Genomic DNA, 23,156 nt, shown 5'->3' with positions numbered 1-23,156 from the left:
GGAAGCCAAATTTGAACGTGAACTTTCAAATGACACTGGACTTAAGTAACAAAAAGATAAATAGAAGAAAAACACAAGTCAAATAACAAAAAGCATTTTTTTTCAAATTTCATGAATTTAATTACAAGTCTTACATGTATCACGAATTTACATCACCATAGATAAAAATATCCACGGCTAGTCTCTACGACCTTACTACGTATCAAAGCTGTAGGTTACGTCACCAGCTTGACGTCCCGTTAAACAGTTTTATTTTCCTTTTACTGAGTTATTCATTTACATACACATCTAAATGTACATATTCTACGCTAAATGATAGAAGACATGGAAACATCACATGACGCCAGATATATACATTTTTGACTGATATACTAGTTGGTCTATAAAGTTTTGGTAGCCTTACGTATTCTATCTTATGCGTTCTATCACATTTAATTTCGGCTACCCTTCACAACACGGTTTCCCTCGTGGTTTCCCCGTTGTTCTTGCCATTTTCTGTCGGAATAGATGCGTAATGGGAACATTCCTTATTTATTGGCATCGGAAACCTTGCAAACATTCCCATAAATGTCTCTCGGAATTGTCGGCTCATTCCACAATAAATAAAGAAATTCAGCGGATAAGATAGTAAAATAAATGTGTTGGAAATTAGTGACAATAAATTGAATGTCTCCACTGACATGAAATTAAGCTTAAAATTGTTTTGGATGAGATGTAAAATCACGATAATACCCAGGGGTAACTCAACAAGCAAAAACAAGCCCACGACGCACACCAGCATTAAGGTTGTACAGTTGCTATCCTTCAACTTCATGGATTCGCTTCTTTTGTTTTGTTTTAGAAGTTGCATTCTTCGCTTTTGAGCTGTTCGAAGTGTCCATATGAGTACTGAGTTTATCACCACAAGGACTGTGCACGGGACAAGGTGAATGAAAATAGCTCTGAACCAGAAGTAAAGATTGAAATACAGATCTTCATTTTGGAGGACCCATGGAGAGAATTGTTCGATACAAGCTACGAATGTGTTATTGGGCGCGTTATGTATTGGAAAGGGGATGAATTCAAAATCAAAGGTACGCGCAATCTGTGAGAGTATGGCCAGAAAATAGATTATGAACGATGCAATGACAACGTTTTGAATGGTGCAGAATCGTCGGGCGGTAGCTGTATGACAAATGTAAACGTAACGTTGAATGGCCAGCGTCACCGTAAGCCAGATCGAGGCAGTGTGGAATATAGTTGGAATGAGCTCGCCGAGAAACTTGTAAAGGTAACACCAGTGATATTCCACAAAGTCCTCGTAGTTTTCGAGAGAAAAGAAATGAATGAATACCGGAAGCGGGGAAATTCCAGTGAACGTGTCGGAAATTGCCATGGCAGCTAAGATGGCGTTAGTTGGTGAACGCATGTGCCTTCGCAGAAGAATAAGAACTACGAAAATATTTGTCACCAAAGTGAAGAAAATCAGAACGGGGGAGACGAATCCGTTAACGTAGAACGCCTCTGGGATAGGATAAACAAAAGCAAGGTGGAAAGGGAAAGACATATTCATCATCAGAAGTTCCTCTGTGCTTTCCATGTTGGTGATGGTCTTGTGTGTGACACAATATTCAGGAAGATAATTGGGTAATATGTCTCTCCGTTGTTTTGACACAAATTGTCTACATGTCTTGTCAAAGGTATTTCACCTAGCGATGACGTCAAGGTTTCCTAAGATAGAGAAAAGAAAATACATTAATACACAGCAAAATTGTCGAAGTAGGAACATTTGATTAAAAGCACTTTACGACTTCTGATATTATGTTACTGTTTCTCTGTTAAACAAATTTAGGGCATGTAATTGATTATCTCTTCAAACACAATAAAATTATCAGAGTTCATTGTAAGACCTGCTGACACACACTTAATATATACATATATACCTAAATACAAAACAAAGTGGTGTTGGCAAACAGCAGCATCAAAATCCAATACTCTACTTAACCTTTTATCACAAAATAAAGTGGTTCTTACTGTTTTCTTTTTTCTTGAATAACCAAATACATTAGAAAAGTACATCAGTAATTCTAAAGGTTATAGTGATCAGGGAAAAGGTCAAAATACAAAAGTGAATGTCATCAGGTAAGGAAAGGGTCTCAATACAAACTATTCCCGAAGAGAACCTGCCTGAAATCGTTAGACATCTGCGACTCTAGATAATGGCATCATTCTGAGATGTTGTTTGTTTGATTTATTATCATTATAGAAGTTACGTGTCACTTACAGTCGAGTTAACGCCCTCCCTGCTTTGCCAACGAATATCGTATTTTTGTAACGTAAATCTTCTATAATCTCTATGGTTGGATTATCTTGCGAGGCCTTAAGAATCTATTGGCAGTTATAATTTGATTTACATCGCGTCAGATTTATTTTTTATTCAATTACATATATTCATTAACCTATATATTTAACCAGAAGTCAAGCGCATGTCAATTAAAAATAAACTGCAATTTTAGAAAACACTGAAGTTCTTTTTCAAACAAAATTTTTGCATTAGGCCTGTAAGTTAAAAGAAGTAATTTTCTTTATTTTAAATTTGAATAGAAAATGCTTTCTTTACCTTCACTGTAGTTCGTGATGAACAGCATTTAAAATTATTGGCCAATTTTTTTCCCAAAGAAACGTCAAATCCTCTAGCTATCCCGTTGTTAGCATTTATACGATGTGTTTCTTCGTGTGTTTTTTTTAAGGAGAATGCATTAAGGTCATACGCAACGTACCTTACCTACTGATAATTTTTCCAGATATTCTTAATTTAAGACTATAGTTTCATCAGATGTTTGTAGACAAAAAGTCAGCATGTATTACCAGGGGTTTTGAAAAGATATCAATTAATGAAAATTCTTGTATAATTCAAAGAAAAATATATAAAAATTACAAAACATATATTCTAGATGTTCTTTTTTTATCCAAACTTGTTTTAGAAGAAGTGTACAACAGCATATATAGATATTAAAATGTAGAACACAGTTCCTTTAAGTATTGGAACTCTTCAACTCCAGGGAAAAAGACAATAAAGTTCAAACTACGTTGCGTTTGTCCTTAATTGGTTTTTATGATCTGAATTATGCTAGATTGGAATAATTTAGTTCAAATAAAATGGCTAAGTACATATTCACGCGAGAAAATCTGCCTTGGTAACTCTTCTAATAATCGCTCGTCAAATTTACAAGAGATGCTCTAATTTATGATCTGTAATTTTATATCAAAGCATACGCATTTGAATGGGGCCGCAGTCAGAGCCAAATTGATTCTTATGAAAAAAGGTTATATGCTTCTGATAAAGTGGAGAGATTTCTTTAAAGTGAGCATCCCTGATGGGCGAGGAAGCGAATAACGGGCCTCAGTGGCCTAATGTTCGGAAAAAATAAATAAGCAATTACTCCCGCAAAAAACCCTGGCGCTACCGTATCATTAAAATGCCTAGCTATGTTTATAATTTACATTCACAAAGGAATTTGAAATAAAAAAAAAAAATCTTAATTGTAACCAAATGATTTAAAGTTGCATCAACGATAAATTGGCTTTTTTATCATACTGGTTAACATATGAAACAGTTTCCTAGCGATTTTATTTTGAAGCTCAATGAGCGTAACACCATACGTAACGTAAATAGAAGGTCTCTTTAGATATAAACAGTTGCCACGGATAAAAAGATATAGGATTCTTTTACGGAGTATTTTTATTTAATTGGAAAAGTACGTGCATTTATATGAAGATATTGTCACTAACAACTCGCCATTTTCCTGACTCAAAATTATCTGAAACCACTGATGCCGAACTAGCTTCACAGTATATTTCGACAAAAATCTTTCTATTTGTCAAACAACAGATCATGTTTGGTAGCACCCAACTCTAATCCTGGAGAAAATAACGAGACCTATTCGTCTTTGTCCAATTAATTTACATGATACTGCAATAAAATGCTTTATGTCACCCTCTATCTACACTATCAGTGTTTCTAACAATGTTAACTCATTTAAAATCAATATCACAGAGGTTTTTAATTGTATCAAAGCAGTCAAACTTTATTAAAATGACAGAATCGCCCATTGACAATTTCGGTGAACATAAAGGAAACGTTGTACAGAACCTTCATTAGTCCGCGGCGGTAGTGCGGTTGGGAGAAGTTCCCGGATGTCGAAGTAAATTACAGGCTATAAAATTGATGGAGCAATTTTGGCCCTGTCGTGCAACAGGTCATGTCTTTTGTAAAGAAAGCGTGATTTCTATTAGTGGTGTATAACTGTTCCTGCCTTGAAGTACTCGCCAGGTCATTTTACATATCTTTTAATGAAGAATTAATCGAATTCAGAATAATGGTGACTAGGAATGCATCGCCAATGGTGTTGAATCTGGCATATTAAGTGAATTATTGATCTGCTTTGGAGAGAAAACTCAAGTTGAAAGACAATAATAAACACATTGACAGTTCTTGGAGATATATATCAATAGTTCTCATAAAATCAGAAAAATATTTTCCAAAAGCATTTTCATTGATGGTCCATAACAAAATGCATGATTCCTGTAGTATATTACTCTTGTTTAATACTGGACCAGATGATATGCTCTTTAATTTGCGTCGTTAGTAGGGGGTGTTTTACTAAAAACAACACAGTCCTTACAGTAGATAATTGATGAAATTTGGAGGAGGATTGGCAAGGGAGATAATTTGACAGTCCCCTGTATCTGTGTCTTAGTTTGAATCTATCACTTGAAAGAACTTTTACAACCTATTAAATCCAATTTCCAAAATAGAACTACAATCAGTAGAGGAACTATTATTCCTGATAACATTTATGTCATTCAAACAATCACAATTGGAGAGGAAGCGACCGTAAACAGACAAAGTAATGGAAGCTATCCGGGCAACGCCCAGAGAGAGAGAGAGAGAGAGAGAGAGAGGTCACAATATTCTGACAAAATACTGAAAACTGAATTGTTTACTTGAAGTACATTTTTCACCTCGGGCCCCGTTTTTCCTTCATTTGGCGGATTAATCAGATATACCAGGACCAGGAGATAGATCATTTCAATGTATTTATTTAACTAAAGGCCTTTTTGGTTGTCCTATTTTACAGGCTATTGCTACTTGGAAGATTTTTTTACGGCTTGGAAATTGCTGTTAATGTTTAGGACTTTCCTGGAAAATTGCAAATATCTGAGTGACATGATCTGGAACGCGCTAATCTTCTCCACAATCAAGATTTATTGTCATAAATAAAAACTTTTTCTCCACTTTTCATGGCCACTACCGGGTACATGGAAGCATTGTGGGATACCTAATTTTATGCATTCGGTGACTATAAGATAGAACGATAGTCTTGTCTAGTCAATTCTTTATTTCTGATCATATATATATGCCAAACTCTAAACTTTTATTATTGATAACAATAAATTTTACGACATAACATTTTGGTACTGAAAAATGATCTTTTTCAGTTATTTCATATTTAGACCTACATTCACACATATTCCTTTTTGTTTCGATAATATAACACTGCATAGTTTAAAAGATTTACATATGATTTATTACTTAAGCTTCTCGCAATTTCGTAAAACTAATTTATTTCTAAATAAAGCGAACTTTTTTGTATGCTATAATAATCAATATGTTTCAAGGATTCGTAGTTCGTTCTGCAAAACCAAAAAAAAAAAAAACAAAAAAAAAAAAAAAAAAAACAAAACAAAAAAAAAAAAACCTTACTCATATCATTATAACCTACTTAGTTATATTTTTATTTCAAATGCAAAAAGAAGGTGAATTTAAAAAAAAAAAAAAATTATAGTCAGATGAAAATGATGTTCCTGCAGAATCAGCCGATATAACATGTACGACCTACCTTTTAAATAACAGCAGTATCAGCCGAGATATAACATGTACGACCTACCTTTTAAATAACAGCCAGGTGGTTCAACAGTTGACTTGGTTTTAACTGATAAAGACTGACAAGATAGAATGCCATTCAGAAATATTTATAATCATATCTACATGGCGATAATATGATAAGTCATCAACTTCCATACACGCCCATTCTACTGAAATAAACATAAAGCTAATCGTATTCTTTTCACAGATAATTTATTTATTTTTCAATAAAAAAGAGGAACATTGTCGAAATATAAGTGTCTTGTAATTAAGTTATGACTAGAATGAAATCTGAAGAATCTCAATAATTTAACTTTCAAGCATCAAAAATTGTGCATTTTAAAAGTTCCCATAATTATAGTATATTAAATTTTTATAAAGCATGGCCATTTTTCTCGATTAATTGGACCTTAGACAATGTTTACGTTAATTAGAATCAGAAGCCACATACTATTGATCATCCCAAATCCTACATTGGTGGCAAAGCATTGTTAAAACGCACTTTGAAAAATTACGCACTTTCAAATTTTTTTTCAAAGCGCGTTAAATTTGGGACCGAGTTAACAGGAAACAATTTTTTTTCTTTTCAAAGTGCATTAATATGGACCATATTAACGCACATTGAAAAAAAAAGTGTGCACGGCTTGGTCAATATTGTTGCTAATATTAAGTATGATAGATAATTATTTGAACCTGGTTGGATAACTTTTCGGTGATGACGTCACTTCAGGATCTGCGATATGGTAAATATCCCTGCGATATAGACGTTTTTACGATTTTTAGGGGTTGTCTTGTTCCAAAAGTTTCCCATAAATGTTATAAAAGGGAAATGGATCTTTTAGAAATAATTGTATAATAGCACAATTTCGTTTCTTTTTTTTTTATTGTTTTATTTTTTTTATTTGCTAATTGTGCCCCTTTTATAACTTATTTTTGTATTCTTATAAAATATAATTCAAAAACTTCTGCCGAAAAGAGGATGTCTCTTGCTGTGATAGTCAATTCAACGTTTAAATTGATCACAGTGTAATATTCCCTGTCCCTGAAAAACTTTATTTTGGGACTTTACTTTTCAATTTCTTGCTTATGTCATATTTTATTTCTCACAATATCATTTTTCACAAAGCTTAATATTTAATATACCAGTGACACTTCTCGGACATAAGATCCGTTATTACAAAGAGACACAGTGCTATGTCTCAAGAATTGTTTTTCTGCTATAACAACATTGTGTAATTATCTGTTTTTCATTCCAAACATCAACGAGTCATTAAGAATAAAATAACTCAATATGAATCTTTCACTCATTTTTCTTAATGACAACACCTCCATTTATTTACTCATTGTGTAGATTCTAACAAAAAATCATGTATAATTTAAATTTCTAGTCTGGAATATACAAAGGCCAATCTCGGCCATGTCAGTCACCAGGACTCGGAGTTCGAAGGCCATTTCGGCCAGATCTGACTCGATCACGTTTAAAATGTCTGTTTTTTGTTTTATCTGGAATTGCATATTGGTTGACCTTCGGGAATATGGCACATCTATACTTTTTTTTACCTTACGGCCACACAGCGCCTCTACCTATACCTCGTTCCCTATACGCCAACATTCCCCCATCCCGTTAGTTCTGCAAACAACGTTCCAGAAGAAATCTTGATGCCGTCCAAATCCATACACGGTCACAGATATATCGACGAAGTTGTATTAATTAACAATATTAATTTTCATTCCAATATTATACGTATTATATTCCACTTAACTCGAAATTAAGGACACCAAAGATTCTGACATATTTGCTTCATATTTGGATGTTTTACTAGAGAGACCCTGATGTTAAACTAACAACTAAACTTGATGATGAACTTGAGGAATTCAAATTTCCTATCGTCAACTTCACTAATTCATGTGGCAATATACAATCATCATCTGCATATGGTGATAATGTCACTCGGTTAATAGACAAGAGCATCTTTTAATTTTCAAACCAAGACACGCAGACTAATAGCAAACAAGTTATTGTTTCAATAATATCAAAGATCTAATTTAAAGTCAACATTTCGCAATTTCTTTCGTCGTTACAATGACCTTGTCGTTAAATGCATGTCGTTAAGTTGAATATTGACTCAAATTGTTATATTCATTCTGAATACTCCTTTTTCCGCATCAAGACGAAGGGCTCATGGTTGGTGTGACCAGGATGCGAGCTCCTCTCTGGCACATGACCCCACCTCTAATGTTTTAGGGGTTCTTGTATCACAGGCAAAAGTGGCTTACATAAATTTTATATGAAATTCACATGAATTTCATGTGAAGAGACGAAAATGAAGACATGTGAAATTTATGTGAAAACTTCTAGCCATTTTGACCTAACTTTCTTATGAATATTACATGAAGAGCATAAAGATCGTGCAAAGAAAACTTCACATGAATGTTCTAAAAATATTTGTCAATATCATACAAACTTATTCACATGATATTCGCATGGAATAATATCTATATAATTTTTACATGATTTTCACATAATTTTCAAATAAAAAGATAATCACATGAATATCATGTAAGCCACTTTTCCCTGTGATATGATCTGCTCTAAATTTGTGATGTTTAATTGGATTTTTGACCTTGTTAATATTTCCTATGAACATCCCAGTTCGAAGGTAAAAGGGGAACCTTTAAACAAGGAAGAGTCCTTGTTTTCTTTGGAACTGGAATGTGCAAATTTATTTTTTGTTGAGATTTAACAACACTGAAAATTCAAAGGGTGTAGGACAAAGATTTCCTGCTCTTTGAACTAAGCACTGCAAAAAAGTATCGAGCTTACTAGAATACTGCAGAAAATTCTGATATAGACTTACAGGAGATTAAGGAGATTAAGATATTTATAAATAAAATTCATTTGTTGGAATTTCGATAGATACTAATTGTGCTCCTTTATTAGCTGACCTGTTTTTATATTCCTATGAAGCAGAATTTACTTAAAAACTTCTGAATGAGAAGAAGAAACCACTTCCTGTGGCCCTTAACTCGACATTCAGATATATCGACGACGATTATCAATTAACAGTAGTTACTTCCATTCATATGTCGACTCGATATATCCCAGTGAACTTGAAATAAAAGACACCACGGAGTCTGCCACATCTGCTAAATAACTGGACGATTTACATACTATAGACGAAAAGGGCCTACTAACAACTATACTGTATGACAAACGAGATGACTTCAGCTTTTCCTTATTTATGTAGTAATATTTCGGTATAATCTGCATTCGGTGTTTACGTCTCCCAACTTATTCGAAACTTAATATTTACACCGAGGCAGGCTCATGACCGAAAAGTTGATGTTACAGGGATTTTTAACAACCTCTTATAAAGTCAGTATTACGTAAATTCTATTGTCGTTATAATGACCCTGCTAGGAAATATATATAACCTATCATTCAATATTTTGGCCGACTTGTTTCATAGTGTAGTTATTGTTAGGCCTTTGTTTTATACTGATTTTGACTACAGAATATTCCGTCTACTTGATCAATACATAAGGCTCACAGTTGGTGTGTCCGGTGATCAGGGGATGCTTACTCTTCCTGGGCACCTGATCCCACCTCTGGAATTTCCGGGCTCCGTATCTTATGTCCTTTTCACAAATTTGTACTGCTTGTAGATTTTTTAAGATCGATCACTGTTCGTTATCTTTATCTCTTTCATCTTAAGAGAGCCTATGTGTCGATCTTAAAAACTGTCTTAGAACTTTCATTTTTGTCCCAATACATCTCTTGAGATACATTAGAACAATTTTTTTTATGAAATTTGAATAGCATATCTCCTGAAAGAATGTTTCATGTTAATTTTGTGCATTTCATTTATGCTTCCGATCGATAGTATTAAAAAAAACTACCCCTTGTTTTTATAAGTTGCAATGTACAGAAGCTTATTTTGCTGTTTTGTTTTTTTTTAAATCGCGAAGAATTGCAGTATTATTTTACATATTTCACATTACAAATCTTTTTTTACTAAATATGCACTAAATCGATATGTATTAACTAAATACAATTTAATTTGTTATAGAAAAAGACAGACTTTTCGTATAAAGAGCCAAGTTTATTTGAAAACTCGGATGTAGGTAAACTTATTTTCATATTTTCCTATTAAACAATGCACTGAAGAGACATCAGACAACAATCTATTTTACACTGTAATTACATTAAGAGAACAGATTCGCCTTGCGCCTTTCACGATTTCACACTCCTCCGTCTGATATAATATACAAGATATTTTATTGGCTAATCAAGAAAAGTATCTAGGCATTTACAAAAATTAAACCTTATTTCACAACAGAATATGGAAGTTATATAAACAATAGTACAAAATTAATAAATCTACTTTGTGCCCAGTGTTGATGATACGGTACTTGCATGTACTATATGCATCTGTAAAATGTGTTATTTTACTGTTTTCAAAAATACATTTTCCAAGCAAGCAGAAAAAGTTTTTTTTGCTTTTAATATTTAAAACCTACACCAGTTTATCAGCCGGTATCATATAAAGAAAATTGAATTTGGTTTTGAAATAATTTCTTTTAATTGTAACCTTTCATTGTACATTTTGGACAAACAAGCAAAAATACACTTCATCCCTAACCTCCTGCATATTGTCAATCCAGGGGAGAAATCATGTGTATCTATATGAATTTATAAAAACTTACACGTTCTCCTTATTGACTTGCTAATACAAATGTCATGATATATGAAAAAGGATGAATAATGCACTCAGTATGACATTAAGATGATATTGTTCACGTACAGGAAAAAGACAATAACTCAACTTCTCAACCTAGCCACATGAACTGCAGAATAGTTCGTTATCCATCTTTTTTCATTAAAACAGTGCAAAAGTCATTGTTAAACATCTATTAATGTATCTTAAATTCTACTCACATGGATGTTTTTCTATGCATATACGGTTTGACTTTATATACAGTTGATGACCTAGGTAACTGATATCAAATCAGTAAAATTCTCTTTTTTTCAGTGAGATTCGATTTTTTTTTTCATACAGAATAGTTACCAAAATTACCACTGTGACAGTATAAATGAGTATTTATATGACGATACATTATTACTATTTTATATTTATAGGACACTTTTCCTATAAGAGATAGATAGAACTAAAAATAAATTTGTTAAGCAAATATTTATATTTCAATATACTTGCAAAGAATTCCAATGTTTTTGTATCGTATTTTTTCTTTTCCTTGCATTTAAAAACGACTACCAAAGGAAATTCATAGATAAGCTTAGCTTAGCTTGATGTCAATTATACAAGAGGCTATTAGCTAAGATTGTTGTCAAATCTACCACACGCAGCTCTTAGCTAAGCTTGATGCCAATTTTACTACATTGGCTCTTCCCTAAGCTCAATTTCAATTCTACTACAGGAAGCTCTTAGCTAAACTTAGTTGTAATTCTACATGAAACTTTTAGCTCAGCTTGATGTGTTACTACAACATGAAACTTTTAGCTCAGCTTGATGTGTTACTACAACAGGACACTCCTAGCTAAGCTTGATGCTATTCTACTACAGGGAGCTCTTAGCTATTTCTTCCACATGAAACATGATTACTTATACTTGATGACAACTATTCGGTTTCACCGGTAGGGGACTATGATGTGTACTGAAGTACATTTATATAACTAAAGATGGCTACATCTACATAAACATTTATTATTAAAAGAAAATGTACAGTAATTTATATGTTTTCTTGACTGTACCAAATCCTATTTAAAGGGTTTTTGAATATGGGTTATTTGTTGCATTGATGAATACTCAATAAATTCTTAAAATTATTCTAAAAAACGATATAATTTTTATGATAAGTACAAGGGTACTTGGCAATTGCAATTGACCGTACAGCCATGCATGTATTGAAGTAATTAAATTGATTACTTCTGTCCACGTTGATTCGCGCGTGTCTTCTCAGGCAGAATTGATAATAATCTTTACAGGTAAAGTCAATCACTACTGATTTTTGATAAAATGTCTCTGTGTTCAAAGAGACTGCTAGACACTTAATTTATTCTCTACACGAAGGACAGGATATTATAAATTGGAATGGTCAAACACTGATTTCTATGTATTCATTTTATCTCTCATTTGCGTCATTTCCGTCTTCATTCTTTTACATTCTTTTCTCACGCAACCATATTGAAAACAGAAAATGTGGAATCTAACAATTAACTGAATATTTCCCGACTTATTTAGTATTTTTCTCAGTATTTTTTTTTTTTGATCGACATAAGTTATATACCCCCCCCCCTTTTCTGTGGACTATTTTGCACCATTGTGTCACTTTATGACTGCATATCTAAAAAGTCGTTATGTTAAGCATTTCGCTTTTTCTTGACGAAAAACCAAAATTTTATATATATATATATATATATATATATATATATATATATATATATATATATATATATATATATATATATATATATATATATATATAAGGCAATTGTACGGCAAAGTTAACAGTTACTGGGTGTTTTGTAAGAAATGGACATAAAGGTTCCATTACCAGTGCGAGATAGCAACCAGTTTTTTTCTTCTCAAATTCAGTTCCTTCATTATTTTCTTTTATTTGAAAATAAATTAAGGAACAAGAGTTCAAGAAAACTGGTTACTAAGGAGCCCTGGTTATGGGAACTGTTTCTCCAATTATATTTATAAACAGTTGTTCATGTTAGGTTGAATTGTCGTACGACATATTATGAACACAGTTGATAATGGCATAAAATGTCATCCTTTAAACAGGCCATTTGTCACGTTTGAAAAACAAAATGTTTACTCTGCGTTGATGTTTTTAATAAAAATAAGAGCGTTAATACAATTCCAAGTATTAAAGTTTTTGTGTAAATCATGAATTCCGTATTTTTATATCGGTGCATAATACTGGAAACAGTAAAATAGCAAAGTGCTAAGAATTCACAAAACATTTGTGTGTATATTTAACCTCGAGTATCTTTAAATTCCCTTTTTTTCCTGGGAAAATGATATGATATATAAGAAAACTTGGTTTAATACAAATAGGTTGGCATTTATTATCAGAAGATTGCTTGTAATGTGAATAATATACGGTACTAATTTTGATGCACCAGATGTGCATTTCGACAAACTATGTCTCTTCAGTGATGCTCTTGCTGAAAAGTTGGAAGTCCGAAATATTTAAGTAAAAAAAAAGGAAATATCAATAATATTAGTCAATATTTTGAATTTTACATGTAATGAATAACAAATATCATCAAGCTCAGATTTTATTACCCGAGATACCATACAAAAATAAAACCTTCTCTCTCCTCCAGCAATGATATTTTTTGTACTTCTTAAATCTCTCACGTATTTAATTGTATTTCTCCAACAACATCCGGCTTCCCAACAATCAATTCAATCTTAATATGATAATTCGATATCCGTAGGTACTGATGTCCTTGGTTAGATAGAGAGGAACCTGCATCTGTCATAACCTCACTTATCTGTAACCTCACTAATCTGTAGAAATGCCGTGTTGCAAGGGTCAAAACAGAGCTATCACTAAGAGATATATGTACGGAAACTTTTGTTATTTTTTTCCTTCTCATCCACCTGACGTAAATAAACTATGCTTCATCCACAAATCTTAAAATTTCCACGTGTGGCCGCTGTACAATATTAATGTCTTCAAAACGGCACTTTATGCAACTGTTCATATTACAAAAATAATTCCACCTATCAAATACAACTCTACGATTAACACGGTTCTTTCTTACGTTATAAACAGAGACTTCTCTAAATTTTTTTTTTTTAGTATCTAAAATATTTTATACGCTAGAGTCGACGGCTTGGCGTCTATTTATTACTTATGCAAATCATATTTCCTCAAAATCCAGAAAGCAGTAATTAAAATTTTATAATCAATGGTATCTTATTGCTCCAATAAAAGATCTTTAATGAGACTATAAATTAGAAAAATGAAAGTGGCAATCTTAAAATGCTTAAAGAGACATATGACTAGCTTGAAAATACGGATAATTTATGTACTAGTATTTGATTGCTGTGGTAAAATGTATAAATTTATTTCAAAATTAAGAATTATCTCCCTCATGCATAGCTCTGATCCTTCGACGTATTTGGCTCCAGTCATTGACATCCCCTTTTTCAGCTCTTCAAAGTTTTTTTTTACTCAAATATTTTGGATTTCCAACGGTTCGGCAAGAGCATCACTGAAGAGACATAATTTGTCGAAATGCGCATCTGGTGCATCAAAATTGGCACTGTATATTATTTACATTATGACAAATGGGTCGAGGCTTCTGCTGGTGGACTGTTAATCCCCGAGGGTCTCTAAAGATTTTACACGTCATGCACCAAAACTTAGACCAATCTCCCTGACTTTATTAATTAAGGTGGAATGTAAAAGACCTACATGCACCGTAGGGATATGTGTGCAAGTCCGCTATTTGAAATAAATTGTTTCATTAATAGTAGACTGTCTATCCACTCAGTCAGTAGGCTGAGCGAAGATCTAGAGTTGTCCAGTTTTTAAAAATAATTTAATTTTATTGTCATCTACAACATGCCCCGGTAGCAAGCAATTCCAGTTGGAGGAGAGGAAAGGGGGGGGGGGAGGCACAACGTCATAGAAGTTTCAAAAAAGAAAGGTCACCAGACTTTGTTTTTCAGGGAGCAAAACCGTATTTTAGCTTTGTTTTATATTGTAAAGTATAGATTAGCAAAATTATTGGTGAAAGGGAAGGCGGAATATGCACAAGCTTGTCTTGCTAAGCTTGAAGATATTGGGCTGAACTTGTAATATTAAGGACATACGCAACGTACCTTACCTACTGATAATTTTTCAAGATATTCTTAATTTAAGATTATAGTGTCATCAGATGTTCGTAGACAAAAAATCAGCATTCATTACCAGGGGTTTTTAAAAGATATCAATTGATGAATTCTTGTATAATTCAAAGAAAAATATACAAAAATTACTGAACATATATTCTAAATGTTTTGTGAATCCAAACTTGTTTTAGAAGAAGTGTACAGCAGCATACATAGACATTAAAATGTAGCACACAATTCCTTTAAGTATTGGAACTCTTCAACTCCAGGGGAAAAGACAATAAAGTTCAAACTACGTTGCGTATGTCCTTAAGTAAATGAATTATAAACAGGCTCAGAAATAAATACCCAATTGCCAAATTTTTACCGTACTTGCAATTTAAATTTGTAAGTATTATGAATACTTTACTATATATGTACACTATATTTTAATATATTGATTTGCCCTATATAAGTACACAATATTTTAATATTTTAAGATATTGATATGTAGATATTGAATTTCAGTTTCCTGTGAGGTCACATGTTGTTGAATATCATATCGTGTCTGAGTTTCAAGCTTCATGATTAAAAGAATTACAGCCTTGAAATTCTGAAATATCTTTCTGCAAGACATTCATGTCACACACACATGTTATTTTTTTTAGTCCAAGCAGCAACTACCAGAGGATAACTTTTGATTAGAGCGGATGGATGATCTTAATCTAAGGAGCCAAGTGCGCCAGGAATCGATACCGCTTAATTTTGCGCCACGATATTTCAATTAAAAAAGTAATATTTATGAAATATGACTGGATTTATAGATAGTTATTTCATCTAGTTCCTGGAAAATCCAAGACATATTTAAAGATAAATATTAATTTTTGAAAAGAGAGTGAAGAATTCTTTCTACCAGTTTGATGTGGTAACCTTTTCAAGAACATTACATTATGGTAATGCTATAGAAAGTTGACCATTCATTCGTTTGAAAAGACATGATATGTCCTTGAAATATTTGACATTTTCGAAGCAATATAGACGGATGAACTTGTCGTGATGAGGAAATTATTTACCGCCGGTATTGGTCATACTTGATGTAATATTGAATTTGATCGGTTTTAAAGGTATTTCATCTTGAATTATGTGTCAGCAGTTCCATTAAGCATAACACATGCACTTGATAATGGTGCAATGTTCCTTTTATCTTATCTTGCCCTGTGTGCTGCGGTTGTTTGTGTTAGAAGGGCGTTGTGTACACAACAAAAAATAAAAGCGTAGTAATTATCAATAAAATCTCTGATTTCGCTCTATAACTCATACTTAATTCTGGTTCCTTAGAAGTCAAGTTTATCAGCATTACGGCATTGACAGAAATGAATTCCAAATATCTTGTAATTCACGACTGTGTCGTTAAAATGTGCCTATTATACGGGAACTTCAAGAGAATAATTCGTATTTATAGAGCTGATACATAGCCTTAAAATGTTAATCCTAAACATGATATATTAATTTCGCAAAACTATATTTATTTAAGGACACACTAACACGGAACAGACTACTGACGTTTGTCATCCTGATTCATTGTATCCTTAAGGTTCATTGTTACACTGAAAAGAGAGATAATTCTTAATGGAATAAACGTCTATTATTTCTTTATAAATTTGTCAAGTTGAAATGTCTTTTGCAATTTTGCCCCACAAGCTACAATCAATTCCTTTTCATTTGAATCTTTTACTCAATTCTATTGAATACTTTCTAGAATTTCAATCTTGACAGGACGCATTAAAGTGGAAAGAAGGATTCTATTCCATCATTATACCCTTGCTTTACAACAAAACACAAAAAATAAGCAAACACGGACCTCTAAGACATCAGAGGTGGGATCAGGTGCCATGGAGGAGTGAGCATCCCTTGCCGGCCGGTCACACCCGCCGTGTACTCCTTGTCATGATCGGGAAATAACGGAAAAATCCGTCGACAATTCAGTGTGTAAATAATGGCCTAACAATTAGTATGAAAAAAGTCAGTCAGCATTAATGATAGATTGCATTTGCTGACTAGGTCAAACGGTCACTGAAACTTGTTACTACCTACCGAACCCATAGATTTTTTTTTTTTAAATTATTATCATTATTTATGTGAATGTAGAGATTTTGATAAGGCATGGAATAAAATCCTGATTCAGTCCATGATAGTTAATCTTGGCAGTTCAGTTCTGGCATACCCTCAACTTATGTATATTTGTAGGAATAAGTTGTAAAATTTAGATAAAAAAAACAACAATAATACTAAGGACAGTTTTCAGCACTGTGTCAACGGTACAATAGGAACGTCATTATTCCCATATAAAGAGAGATATATAATAAAGAGTTTCATGGTTAAATTTTCGGAGTGGGTTTTGGGACTCTTGGGATTTTTTTGAAATAAAACAATCTGACAATTTAATCACTACTATTTATCAGTCCAGGAGTCTTTTTTCCTTTGCGGGATGATAAATCAAATCTTAAAAGCCAATAACGGATCCGTTAACTATTATCCAGGCTTCTGTTCTGTAAAATTGACAGAAATTTTCAGACAAATTTCAGTTCCATATCAATATCGTACTACAATTTTGTTCTACAAAGTTTGTTTGAGACTTATTTTATCACTTTATTAAGATATTACGTAATGTTTATAGGATTTTTGGAGTCTAATTAGAGTTTATGACTTCTTGGCTATATTTCCTGAAATCATAGTAAAGGGGGAGAGACTTTATAGGTTCCGTCTTTGTTACTACAAGAACGCCTGTCATTGTAAGACAAGACCATGGTTAAACACCATTATTATGGACCATAAGTGAATATTTACATCTAATTCGTATTTTACTGAGTACTTTGTGAAAGACATGCCCTAGTAATAATTCAGGATAATTATGTTTCCATAAACTTGTACGGTTGTACCTAAATTTCTTGAAAGGTACTCACTTTATATATCTGTCGAAATGTAAATGTCGAAAAAGTTAAAACAAAAAATGGCTTATTAATGGTGATTACGAGGGTTTTCCATAAAGTTTATAAACATTGACCGTTTTGTCAAACTGAATGGTCCTAGATATATGTATCAGGTCTATAGGAAGCAATTTTAGTTTAGGGGACAACCCAACATTTTCATTTTGGGGTGGGGGGCACTACCAAGCACAAACAATCCTTGACATGCAAATAAAATCCTTGACATGCAAATAAAAAGGGGGAGGATCAGACGTTATTATTGAGGGGGCATAGGCATAAAGTACTTATGTTTTTTTTTTGGGGGGGGGGGGGGTGGTCCCCGTGGCTCCCCGGTTGCTACCGCCATCTATGTAATCACCAGAAAATGACAAGACGGATGGCGTTTTAAATTTTAAGAAGTCTTTTAGGTTTATTTTTGCATGTACTTTTGTTCTCTTTCTCTGTCGAAGAAACTAGTCTTGTAGATGGAAAATTAATCAAAGCCAAGAAGAAAGCACGGCGTATATTTCACGAAAATTTTAATCTGGAATTATAAAGTTCGACGACGCCAATAATGCAGATTCTAATGATGTGCGTGAACACTCAATATATATTATTCATGTCACAAAAATTGAGTTTCGTCCTTGTACAAAATAGTGTACAAATTATCAAATGAAAAAAAAAATAATTAAAATTTTATTAAAAGAATTGTTAAAAAATCACTTACCTGTAGTGAATAGGAAGAAGCACTTTGAGAGTGTGAATAACACCGTTATCGTAGATTATTGAGAGAATCAATCAACGATCCCTTCTCTACGTCTTGGTGAACATCAAAAAGCTTTCATCTATCTAACACTGAGCCTCTGCTCTCAGGAGCTCAATCCCCCAGTATCATACAAATATTCTAGTTAATGGTGCAGCAGTCTTTTTAATATTACGTCTTCATCAATATATTCATACATAAACAATCTGTTAGATGCTGGCTGTGGATTACAGCCTTCCTCACTAAGTCCGAACTATTTTAAAATTCATTTTAGCGCTGCCGGGAACCTTATATCCTGACGATATTATTTTTTTTTGTTCTTTACTCATTTCATGACCACAAGTTGTTATTCTGCTGTGATATTTGAGTCATTCTATTTAGATGACAATAGGCTAACCGCTCGTAAGACAAAACTGTTAAAAAATTCTGCAAATCATACTGTATTTCTTGATTTATATTATAATGAAAGAGTTTGCCGTAATCTATTAAAAAATAAATAAATAAATAAAAAACGCGAAAGTCGCCATATCGTCCATAAGAAAAGAAATAATATTAGATAACAAAAAAAAAATTATTATATCAAATCAGTAAAACGTAGGTGTTTATTTTCTCTGCTTGTAGAAGATCTATAGGTAAAAATTATTGCCAGTATTTTTACATTGTTTTACGTATGCCCCCTCCACTCCCCAAAAAAATTAGAAATGTTAAAGTTTACAATTCTGTGAATGGTTCATTAAATTTAAAAAATAAATAAATAAATAAATAAAAAAAAAAACAAGTTCCAAGCAATAACACAAGGTAAAACAATCTTAACTCCCTTGTCGGGGACTAATCCTGAAGAGATGTTTTTATATTTCATATTGCATACCGCGTACCTGTTGCACTTTCAACAATAAGAGATTTAGTGCAGCTTCAAAAGAGATATTTCTGGAAAGTCGTGTGTTTTTTCTTTCTACGTTTTGAATTGATTGCAAAGCTGGATCCAGGAATTTTTGTGTATATCAATTAAATACAATAATAAAGTGCAAAATTTCTAAAAAGGCTTCTTTACATATAGTCAACTAAGTAAGTTAGGGGCAGGGGACGATGTCGTTTACAGGGGAGATGCCTTGTCTATTTAACAGCACAAAATTCTACGGAGAGTGTCTGGATACCCCTCCCCGTAAGACGAATACTAGGAATAAATACCACGAACTGTAATTTTAAGTACTAGAATCTTTAAGATGTTAGATCTAAACTCAATAAGCATTAGCTTTACTCTGCACAGAGTTAAAATGTCAAGATTCACTTGATCTCCGCTACGCTACACATGTTGGAGAGTCGCCCGCGTGGCGCAGTGGTAAGAGCGTCTGCTTCTGCTCTAGAGTCGCGGAGTAAGGAGTTGATCCTTACGTCGCGGGTTCGAATCCCACTGTGGGACGTGGAGACCGGTCCTTCGGATAAGACCGTATAAACCGAGGTCCCGTGTCCTAGTAGGTGCTGGCACGAAAAAGATCCCTCACTGCTCAATGGCCCTAAGTGCCGAGTATAGGTCAAAATTTGCAGCTCTCCACCGGCAAGTGGTGGCGTCTCCATATGAGTGAAAATTCTCGAGAGGGACGTTAAACAACAAACAAACAAACACATGTTGGAGAGTTTTTAGCTTCTGGTTATAAAGTGCTGGTCACCTAAATAGAATTGTGTTTTAGTATGTTGTATTCTGTTTTGGATCTTGTTCTGCGTTCAGTGGTCTTGGTTTTCTAGGATGTGGCTCTTAATCATCATTCTTCCTTAATAGTTATTATACCCTTCTGTCTATATATATAAGTAATAATCATGGTAATGGTCCATCGAGGATGCGGCTTTTAAACGCCATTTTTGATAATACCAGTAATACCAGAGGGACTATGTTTCCTCCTCCTCTGTCTGTTCAGCTGTTTAGCTGTCCGTCTGTTTGTCCAGCTGTCTGTTTAGCTGTCCGTCTGTTTGTCCCTCTGTCTGTCTGTTTGTCCAGCTGTCTGTTTAGCTGTCCGTCTGTTTGTCCCTCTGTCTGTCTGCTTGTCCATCTGTCTGTTTAGCTGTCCGTCTGTTTGTGTACCTGTCCCTCTGTCTGTCTGTTTAACTTGTTTTTTCGCACTCTTGCAGAATTGAGCTGATTTTCAGTATGTGAATGTACCTTGATGAATTGTAGATCAATGTCGCATTTTGTTCTGCTTCAATGATTTTAAATATAATTATGGGATTTTTAATTTTAAGAGGAACCAAATTACACTTGTCGGCAAGGTACTCGTATTGCTTATGCAATACTCTCAGAATGCTTGTTTGAATTGTCTTTCTAGGTTGTGAGTTTTAAGCAGCACTTCTTTCCTGTATTCATAAGAATTGTTTCTTTCAGTCATTCTATTAAAACATGCCCAATTAAGAATTTTTTATGTCGCTTACAAATTTACCGTTTTAATATCTTAACTATAAATTTAAAGATCGATTTCAACTCTAAGACTTAATATACGCATATGGTTTTGTAAATTTGTCGATATATATGCAGTTAAAGTTTTGATATGAACACAATGTATTGTTGAAAAAAGTATTTCTCTGCAAATCTTAATGTCGCTTCATTCATTTAAAAATTTTAAGATGAAATTTTCAGCCGTTTAAGCGTTCCGAATAGATGTTGAATGAATGAATAAATGTTGAAAAAAAGTTGTTTTTTTTACCTATTTATAAAGAAATCAAACCACTTCTCGCAAAGAAATGCATGGATCTTCTTTCAGACGAAATCATAGCAAATCGCTGAAAATCATTTAACTTCCGTAACGATTTTGTTTTAAATTTCACGCACAGAATGCAGATTTCAAAAAGAACTGAAACTTTTCTGAAAGTGACCATGGAACCTTATATATCATCGATTCTAGTTGCGAGTCAGCTAATGTAGACCATAACATTTTCAACATAACAAAAAGATTTAGACAAAAACAGTTGTCTCTATTTAAAATTTAACTTCCGTAACGGTGATTCAGGAAAAATTTTGTACTGAAGGTATAATTATTTTGTTTTTACTATTTTTGGAGCGAAATGCTTCATACTTTTGTTTAACATTCTAAAACAAACGTTAATTTTTAATAATGCCAAGAATTTAAACTTTTATTGCTGGAAATTAACTTCCGTAACGATTAACTTCCATAACGATATTTCCCCCGAAATTTTAACTTGATATTGGATTCGTGAATCATACTAGCTTTCTAAACTAAACATCAGAAAACGAAAAAATGGTCAAATTCAGCTTTATTTAAAAAACAATAAGACTTGATCATGTATTAACTTCCGTAACATTACCTTAAAGTCAATGTTATATTAAATTTGTTGTAAAAAGTTAACGATGCCAGATTTGTGGACAATTCTTTTTTTTTCAAGTTCACTGATATGTCCTTTAGAGAATTATGATGTTCATATTGCTATTTAAAACAATTATTTTTTTTTTCATGTTTTATACCCTGAATTGGTCCTTTTATAGTAGAATGACTGCTTTACGATGCGGCTTTAAGTGGGATTCCTCTCCAATGCTCAACCGAATTGTCTATCTAGGATGTATTTGGTATTAAAGCACCTTCTGTCCTCTTTCCTGATCTGAAATGTTCTATTAGGATGATACAATGAAACTTATTGTTTTTCAATTTTTATGACAACTGGTTTTCAAGGATGTGAGATTTAAGCACCATTTTTATGCGGATAAGAATGCATGTCATTCAAACGAGTTACAATTAAGCGGGGGTCTCATTTACGCTCGGATTTTGTAGGAAATATTTAGCGTCCAGAGATGATAGAGTAATCAAATATATTTTATGGTCAATATCTGTTTAGATAAATACCGATGTCTAAAATATGTCTTTAAATATGATAAGAAGTAATGATTTTCGTACTTCGTATTTATATCAAGCTTTGGAGACAGAAAATATGTCAAAAACTTTAAAAGTATGACCATAGATATTGCAGCACCCTATTTTGTGGCATGCTCAATTACTATTTATGTTAGCAGAAGGGCGTTGTTAAAAGAAAACCCCCAAAGCAAATCAATTTTTTTGCAATAAAACAACAAATTCATGCTTTTGATGCTAAATTATGCAATACACTATTATTGTTTTTTGTTACGCACTCGCTGCTATCAGAAGAAAAACAGATTGCCAGTTACAAATCGAATAATTTATACAGGTATCTGTTAGTTTTGAAAAAAAGAAGTGGTATATGGCTTTCAGGTCATTTAGGGGAATTTTACAAAGTCAAAGCAAATAATAAAACAAATATTGTCAGAAGTATTGGTACATTTTGTAATTTTTATCAACCTTAAATAAAAGACGATATTGCCGGTCCAAAGTATTAAAAATTCGATCAACAATATATATGTTTTAGTGTGATTAGTCCAGAAATACCTGATTATAAAAATAGAACTGAGAGAGAAGTTTGAAAATCATTTATAAATTCAAAAGTTAGAATAAAAACCATCACAGACTTTGGTGTTCAAAATACAAGTATTCCATGAATGTGAAGATAACAAGCAGTGATCATTCTCAAAAATTCAATGCAACAATACTAGTTATGACCAGAGCAAACACGGACCTCTAAAAGGTGGGATCAAGTGCCATGAAGGAGCAAGAACCCCCTGTCGACCGGTTACAACCGCCATGTTG

The 23,156-nt window shown here is 33.1% G+C and overlaps 1 protein-coding gene across 1 annotated transcript; it reads right to left on the bottom strand.

Annotated features, from left to right (window-relative positions):
• Positions 1–146: 146 nt before the first annotated feature.
• Positions 147–18,694, bottom strand: LOC133173192 (sex peptide receptor-like). Its single transcript, XM_061308146.1, has 2 exons — positions 18,460–18,694; positions 147–1,710 (listed from the first exon to the last, which is right to left on the bottom strand). The coding sequence occupies exon 2, from the start codon at positions 1,577–1,579 to the stop codon at positions 449–451; it is 1,131 nt and encodes a 376-aa protein (XP_061164130.1). The 5' UTR covers positions 1,580–1,710; positions 18,460–18,694; the 3' UTR covers positions 147–448.
• Between the last annotated feature and the right edge of the window lie 4,462 nt (positions 18,695–23,156).

Source organism: Saccostrea echinata, unplaced genomic scaffold, assembly GCF_033153115.1.
Source record: "Saccostrea echinata isolate AGI-Se365-2 ecotype Australia unplaced genomic scaffold, CSIRO_AGI_Sech_v1 ptg000056l, whole genome shotgun sequence".
NCBI lineage: Eukaryota > Metazoa > Mollusca > Bivalvia > Ostreida > Ostreidae > Saccostrea > Saccostrea echinata.
Note: the sequence above shows the minus strand (reverse complement) of the source record. Positions and strands in the feature narration are given on the sequence as shown.